Genomic DNA, 8,109 nt, shown 5'->3' on the forward strand with positions numbered 1-8,109 from the left:
ACCCCCCGCCCTCATCTCGCACCCTCCCGACGGGAACGCGCACGTGAATGAGTCCGCGAACGAGCACGCGGAGGCTCCTTACTTCAGTCTGTCCCTGCCACCTACGCTGAAGGAGAGGGAGCCAAGCGCCAGAGGTGCGGGGGTCCTTGGTCAGAGTTGCAGGCTTGGGCTAGTGACGGCTGCGGGAACGTAGAAGGCGGCAGCGGCCTCATCTCCCCCGCCAGAGCGCCTGAGTGTTTGGACCCTCGGGGCCCTCCGGGGACTGACGATCTCGCCGGTCCCCACCGCGTCTTTGCCCAGGCTCGGGGGCTCGCAGCTGAGGCGCCTCTCGCTCCCCGCCCCTGTGTGTGTGTGTGTGTGCGCGCGCGCGTGTGTGTACGCGCGCGCGCGTGTGTTAGTCCGTGTGTGTGTCTCTCTATCCCCCCAGCACGCCGACCGGCCGCGGCCGAGAGGATGAAGTGTAAACCGAACCAGACGCGCACCTACGACCCGGAGGGCTTCAAGCAGCGGGCGGCGTGCCTGTGCTTCCGGAACGAGCGCGAAGACGAGGTGCTGTTAGTGAGTAGCAGCCGCTACCCCGACCGCTGGATCGTGCCGGGAGGGGGCATGGAGCCCGAGGAGGAGCCGGGCGGCGCGGCGGTCCGGGAGGTGTACGAAGAGGCGGGAGTCAAGGGGAAGTTAGGCCGGCTCCTCGGCGTTTTCGAGCAGAACCAAGATCGCAAGCACCGAACCTATGTGTATGTCCTGACCGTCACCGAGATTCTGGATGACTGGGAAGATTCGCTGAGCATCGGCAGGAAACGCGAGTGGTTCAAAATCGAAGATGCCATCAAGGTTCTCCAATGCCACAAGCCCGTGCATGCCGAATATCTGGAGAAACTGAAGCTGGGCGGTTCCCCGACCAATGGAAACTCCGTGGCCCCTGCACTGCCAGACAGCGCTCCCTAGTATGTACCTCTCCTGCGCAGACTACTGCTTTTCCACCTACCTTAAAAGAAATCATGCCTGGTGCACCTCTAATGCCATGTGCAGTCTCAAGGGGGGGGGGGGGGGGGGGAGTGAGGCTTCTTTTGTTTCCTTGGCAGCTCTCTGAATCATGCTTGCAAACTGTCTCAGTCGCTGAGCACCATTCTCAGACAATTTGCACGCTGTTCAGATGCTTGGAAATCAATTCTAGTGGTACTGTCACATATTTCGGTAAGCCCCAGCCACTTGAGGTTCTTTGAAAGATGCTTGCTTGGAACTGCTTACCTAGCCCATCTTGGGTGTGTGTGACTGTTTCTGGAGCCAGGATGACTTACGTCTTTGAGGGGCGTGGTGGGGGCTATTCTTAATGAACTTAACGCCTTTAAAAATCAGATCTGCTTAGTTGTGCCTATTATTATTATTATTTACTTTCTTTTCATCCAAAGCATAACCCCTTACAAGCAATGACCCCCCCCCCCCCAACACACTGTGTAAATTGATCATTGGAATGGAAAAGGTACAACTTTAGGAAACTTTACATCTTGTTGTCTTTCCACAGACGATGACACTTTTATTTCCAGAAATTTGATCTAAATTTCCCTTTTAAGAAATACTCCTAATTTCAAGTTACTCTAGAGGATGTCATCTTCCTTTTTGTTTGGGGGCCATACCCAGCAGTGCTCAGGGATCACTCCTGAGAATGCTTTGGGGGATCATATGGGGTGATGTGGATTGAACCCTGTCAGCTACGTGCAAGGCAAGCACCCTACCCACTGTGGTATTCCTTAAGTCTGATTTATTTCTTATTTATTGTTGATAGGTATTTTGTGTCACTCAACTTACTTTGGAGGAGGTCTCAGACATCCTGAATTAAAAAAAGTAGAAAGTCTAGATTTTTTTGTGAATTAATTTAATCTCAGCAAGGCTGAGAATAGTGGTTGCAAAGAGTATGGATTAGTGATACTTTTCAATATATAATGTTTAATGTCTTTTTTTTTGCTTTCTGGGTCACACCTGGCGATGCACAGGGGTTACTTCTGGCTCTGCACTCAGGAGTTACTCCTGGTGGTGCTCAGGGGACCATATGGGATGCTGGGAGTCGAACCCGGGTCTGCCGCGTGCAAGGCAAACGCCCTACTCGCTGTGCTATCTCTCCAGCCCTAATGTTTAACATCTTAAAAACATTTGTGATTCTAGGTAGATAACTCAAAAGGTTGGAGTGCAGGAGCTGACATTGATCCAGGACAATGCATGGCTCTACAGGCACAGCTGGGTATAGTTCTTACTGCTGGAACACTGACCAGTCAAACCAGTAAGCTGGGTGGAATGATCTCAGATCTCCTGAGCCCTGCTTGTAATGCCCTCTCAAAACAATTACATTTATGTTATTAGTCCATGTCAGAATATAAAGATAAACTTATGTATAGGGTTATTAGTAGTCAAAAGTTTGTTCAATACATAATACCTGATCAATTTTAAAGCTTTTTAAAAGTTAAACCATGGGGGGGGGGGGCTGGAGAGATAGCACAGCGGGTAGGGCGTTTGCCTTGCATGCGGCCAACCCGGGTTCAATTCCCTGCATCACATATGGTCCCCTGAGCACCGCCAGGAGTGACTCCTGAGTGCAGAGCCAGGAGTAACCCCTGTGCATCGCCAGGTGTGACCCAAAAAACAAAACAAAACAAAAAAACCATGATGGGGCTGGAGCAATAACACAGCAGGTAGAGTGTTTGCCTTGCATGCGGCTGACCTGGGTTTTATTCCCAGCATCCCATATGGTCCCCTGAGCACCGCCAGGAGTAATTCCTGAGTGTGGAGCCAGGAGTAATCCCTGTTCATTGCTGGGTGTGACCCAAAAAAGCAAAAAATAAAATAAAAAGTTAAACCATGAGTATAAATTTATAGTGATTATTTAAAACATTTTGTTATATAGATTAATATCTTCTTCAAACACAATTACTACTTAAATTTTAATAATTACCCTGAGGGGTTGGAGTGGGCAACCAATCCCACTGCTCTCAGGGGGCTATTCCTGGCTCTATGCTCGGGAGAAACTATTGGTGGTTCTCAGGGGCTCATATATTGTCGCCCAGGATTCCAACCAGGGTCACAGCCACCACAGCTACACACAGGGCAAGTAATTTACCTCTTGTCTATGTGGCCCAGAGTTACTCTCAAAGAAAGCAAATTGTTGTGCAACACAAATCCAACTTCTTAGCTTAATGAAATTTTAGTTATCACATAAATGTTGCTTGAACCTGAATTTAGAAATTAGCACCCTGTGTCTTTACCATTGCTTTCCTCCTCCTCCAAACATGTATTCACATTTTAGAGCATAGAATAATTATTTTTCTTTCTAGATGGAATATCAAAATACATACTTTTTGTACTGCCTCCTCATCTGCTTTGTTTTTTATTACTCTTCAAAATACTCAAATATTTTTCCAATTATAATTCTAGAAATTATTACCATTTCTATCAGATTGCTGGCAAGGAGTGATTTCCATTGCACTTTGTAAAAAGTTTTGGTGGTGCCACAGATTTGAAACAAAATTATAATATATCTAAGGACAGATAACATTCAGCTTTTGATGGAAAAGAACATTTTCTGCACTGTTATAAAGTTAAATAAGATATTAATGGTAGTTCATTTAAAACCAGTAACTGTTTGATTATCTGATTTAGTGTTTATAAAATATTGTTACGTTTATTGCTTTTCCCTAACAATCTCAAATATGTATTTATTTGAGCATATATTTTTAATTCCAAAAAGATGAGTCCTTTTCACAGGACTCTTATCAAATAGATATTTTGTTAGGAAAAACTTCTGAAATGCTTTCAGAAACACTTTGGAAGATTAACTTGTATTTTCCATTGCCAGAGGTAAAAATGCATCATCTTATTTAGTTCTTAAATTACATATCTTACAAAGTTAAAATGTATTAATTCATTAATAAAAATAATTAATTAATAATTAATTCATTTTAACTCATTAAGAATTGTCAAAGCATAATTTAAATTTTTTCTTCTCCCCTACACTAGAAACGTCTAGAATAAGTTATGCTATTTTTCAGAATTTACACATAGCCTCACTTAAGTTTTGTGACATATTGTCTGGAATCCAGCTTAGGGGAGGATCCAGAAAGATAATATAGGAGTTAAGGAGCTTGATTAATCCCTTGCATGGAATTGACCAGATTCAATCTCAGGCACCATAGACAGTTCTCCAAGTACCCTAGGAATATACGCAGAGAACAGATGGATGTTACCCAAAACAAACAAACAAAATTATAAGATATTCTTTTTCTCTTTAAGACCAAGTTTAGATTCAAGTTAAAACACTTAAGGTTTTATAAGACCAGAGATCAGTCTGAGCTGAACCAATCTGGATTCCCAGAGTCAAATAGCTCAGTTTCTTAAAATACAAAATTGGAAGCAATAAAACTTTTTAAACTTCTATGATACTTCTTTTCTGGAAACCTGGGTTAAGGCACCTCTCTTGTGTACATGCCATGGGTGTCACATTTTATTCTTATTTGTATAAGTGCATGGTCACTATACCATAATTCTTTAATAGATGGAAACTTGACTTGAATTGGTTTCATGAACTGCATTTTCAAGACTTCTTGTCTTACTGCCTTCCTGATTTTTTATTTCTTAATATATATTGACCTGTAATTCCTTCAGCTTCTGATGCAGATTCATGTTGTATCTGCATTCTTTGAAGGTTTTTCAGACGTGAAGCAAGTGGTGCAAATCACAAACCTTTTGTAATTTTGTCTATAGAGGAAATGTTAAATGAGTGCAAATCTAATACTTGTATGTTGGTTTGTTTTTCCAGGTGAACAGAAAAGATGATTTGAAAGAATCATCCATGTGAAGCATTGATCAGTGGAATTTTCAAGCATAGGTGAAGCGTTTCCATGTTTCCAAGGAGACAGCATGTTTTTCTTCCTACATCTTGGGACACTGCTGCTCTGTTTTATCACACTGACACTTTTTGCCCTGATTATTGTACTATTCTTTGTGAAGACGCTTTAAATCAGTACCTATAGCCTTTTATTGTGCCTCTTCTTTTGCTGTATCTGCTTACTCCATTATAATATGACACCAATAAGAGCAAAAACCAAGTTTCCTTCATCTTTTCAAATCTTTGCATATTGGAGACTCTACTTGAATTGTGTTTGGTATCACTGAAGGTTCTTTTTGTTTCAATTTATATTTTGTAAGAACTCTGTCCAAATATTCCCCCTTCTAATCTGGTGCTAGTAGAGAATGCTGTCTTGACCATCTTGTGTGTGGTTTTTCTGTATTAGGGATTTCCAAAAAATTTTAAGGCAGTTGTTCAAGATGTTTAAGGACAAGAATCATTGCATTTCTATGTCACACAGTGATTACCAGTATCAAAATTATACCATCATTTACTTTTGTAGAATAAGTTCTCAGAATCACTGTACTGTAATGTACTATTGTAATTTGCTTAAATTTTTATTTAAAAAAATCACTTCTATGAAAAGTAATTCCAAATAAATACAGTGATCAGATGACAATATGTGAGTTTTTATAAAAATACATTTCAGACACAGTAACAACAAAGTCTCCAATGGAGACGTTACTGGGCCCGCTCGAGCAAATCGACGATCAACGGGAGGGCCTTTACCTTTACTTAAAACAGTATATGAATAATACATCTGATGCTTTTACAAGGCCTTGCCACATATATGTAATCTTAACTTTTTGAAGAAAAGATTATTTTTTCGAATTTTACATATTCAGTAAACCACACTATTTTATGTCAGTGACAACAAAAATTGCAGTTTTAAGTGGTTTCTAGAGTCAGTAATAGGACATAGTTTGCCTGTTTTTTTTTGTGTGTGTGTGTGTGTTTTTACCTGCTACTAATAAATTTTGCCACAGTTTTCACCCCTTTTTCCATAAGCCTCTCATGCCAGCTCATTTCTACACAAAGGGGGGTAGAGGACTCAAAGAAAGCTTAATTGTCACTTGAAAAAGGCAGTAGGGGAAAAATCTGTAAAGGAGGGGAATACACAAAAATATATGGGATTTAAAAAGAGAGAACTTGGGACAGTTGTCTCTAGGGAGTATCTTCAAGATAACAAATATATGTAGAGGAAATTTTACCGTTTTACCTGGGATGTGTCATGGTATCAGCACTCTGCCCCAGTTTTCTACAAAGGCCTAAGAGTAGCTTGAATATTGTATTTTTTTATTTTGTATTATAAAACAAGTGTATGGATAAATCTTGGAACCCATTTTAGTGTTACACTTTTCCTCACAGTACCATGGAACTTTATTGATTGCTGTCCCAGTCTTTACAGAACTTGAAATAAAAGTATATCTTTCCTATTGTTTTTCAGGTATGTACTGTGGTTATGTTTGCAATCATTATATTTTAGACAAATATATTATAAATTTTACAGGTCATATGATATACTACTGGTATTCACTTATAAATAATCTGAGGTTATATGGAACAAGATTGGTGATAAATTAATAATTGTTGAAGCTATCTGATGGATATTTTGGAATTCATTATAATATTCTTTATACTTTTGTATGTTTTAAATTTTCCATAATAAAAATTGAAAAAATTTCTGCAGAATTTTCTTGTAAACCTTACTCTGTTCCTTAGACAAATTCATAGCTCAGATAAACACATCCCTTCTAAAACCAAGTTTTGTTCATGAGCTAATATTATTAATAGAATTGTTCTTCCCTTGATTGTAAATTATTTCACTGGAGGTCTTCTACTTGCATATGCAAAACATACTTAATTCCACTGTCAGGCTATGATTAACTTTGAACCTCAATAGTAGACATAGCTGCATTTCCAGGTAAAACAATAATCCACATTTTCTATAATTTATCTTTTGTAACATGGTTTTATGATTATAATTTTAATTTCACAATGTTTGGAACATTTTAAAATGAATAATAATCATTTATGACCACCTGCCTAGAATAATCAGGTTTGTAAAATATATGCATAATTATCTCATCCTTTTTTCTGTCCAAAAAATTAATTTGAAATTTATGGCACAGGTAAGTACCTTCCAATAGGATATCCATATCCTTTAAATTGTTAAGTGCATACACAGTCACATTGTACCTCCGAATTTTTAGGCTAATGCTCAGGGGCTTTTGGGATTTGTGTTACTTTTGCCGTTTAGAGGTTCAGTTGTAAACAAAAACATAAACACATAACTATGTCATGTAAACATAAACACAAAACTTGAGTCTGGAAGCAAACAAAGTTCTCTCCTCACCAAATTCTAGTGCAAGACAAAATAGGATTGTTTTGGAAATAGCAGGCTAGGACATCTGGAATTTTAAACTTTGGGTATGGGTGGTGGCTCAGTGTTGAGCGTATAGAGGATCCAGACCAGGTTTTATACCATTTAAACTTTTTTCACTAAAAATTAGGGCCCTTTTACCTGTGTCTTACAAAGACACACCGCAAGATTCTTTTTTGTGATGTGTTGCTCCATTAAAATATTTTTGATTTGAGTATTCTGGTAGATGATCTTTATTATGCCATCTTACAGAAATTATGTTTTACATTTTTATTGAGGTATAATGATTTGCTTCTGTTAATGCAATTTTCATGCATACACAGTTAAAATACTACATTCACCACTAGAGTGACTTATTTCTTCACCAATGTTCCAAATACCCCTCCCATTCATGTGGTTCCCTCATATAGTACCCCACAAGATAACCTCAGTTCTGTAGATCAACTTTTCAGTTCTGTTGCCTTTGGTCATTTGTTGATGCCTTACTATGTATGTATATATCCCACGTATGAGAGATCATTTTGTGTCTTTTCCTTTCCTTATGACTGACTTAAGTTAGCATGATATCCTCTAGTTCCATCCAGGTAGTAGCAAATTGCATGATTGCACCTTGTAGCTGAGAAAAATTCCAATCATGTATATTATTACAATATTTTTAATCTAGTCATCTGCTCTTGGATACAAGGGTTGCTTCCAGATCTTGGCTATTGTAAACAATGTTCCAATGAGCATAGAAGCAAAAATATCTTTCCAAATTGGTGGCTTTAATCCCTGGGGTAAATGCCGAGAAATGAAATTGCTAGAGCGTATGGATGACAATTTTTCAGTT

The 8,109-nt window shown here is 39.3% G+C and overlaps 1 protein-coding gene across 1 annotated transcript; it reads left to right on the plus strand.

Moving 5' to 3' along the window:
* Positions 1 to 427: 427 nt before the first annotated feature.
* Positions 428 to 1,047, plus strand: LOC130036736 (diphosphoinositol polyphosphate phosphohydrolase 3-beta). Its single transcript, XM_056128636.1, has one exon. It carries the CDS (start codon positions 454 to 456, stop codon positions 946 to 948), a length of 495 nt encoding a protein of 164 aa, XP_055984611.1. The 5' UTR covers positions 428 to 453; the 3' UTR covers positions 949 to 1,047.
* The last annotated feature ends 7,062 nt before the right edge of the window (positions 1,048 to 8,109 follow it).

Source organism: Sorex fumeus, unplaced genomic scaffold (genome assembly GCF_029834395.1).
Source record: "Sorex fumeus unplaced genomic scaffold, SorFum_2.1 ptg000065l, whole genome shotgun sequence".
Lineage (NCBI taxonomy): Eukaryota > Metazoa > Chordata > Mammalia > Eulipotyphla > Soricidae > Sorex > Sorex fumeus.

Bases quoted from the DNA above. Each gene is read 5' to 3' on its own strand.
- LOC130036736 (XM_056128636.1), top strand. From the start codon at position 454: ATGAAGTGTAAACCGAACCAGACGCGCACCTACGACCCGGAGGGCTTC.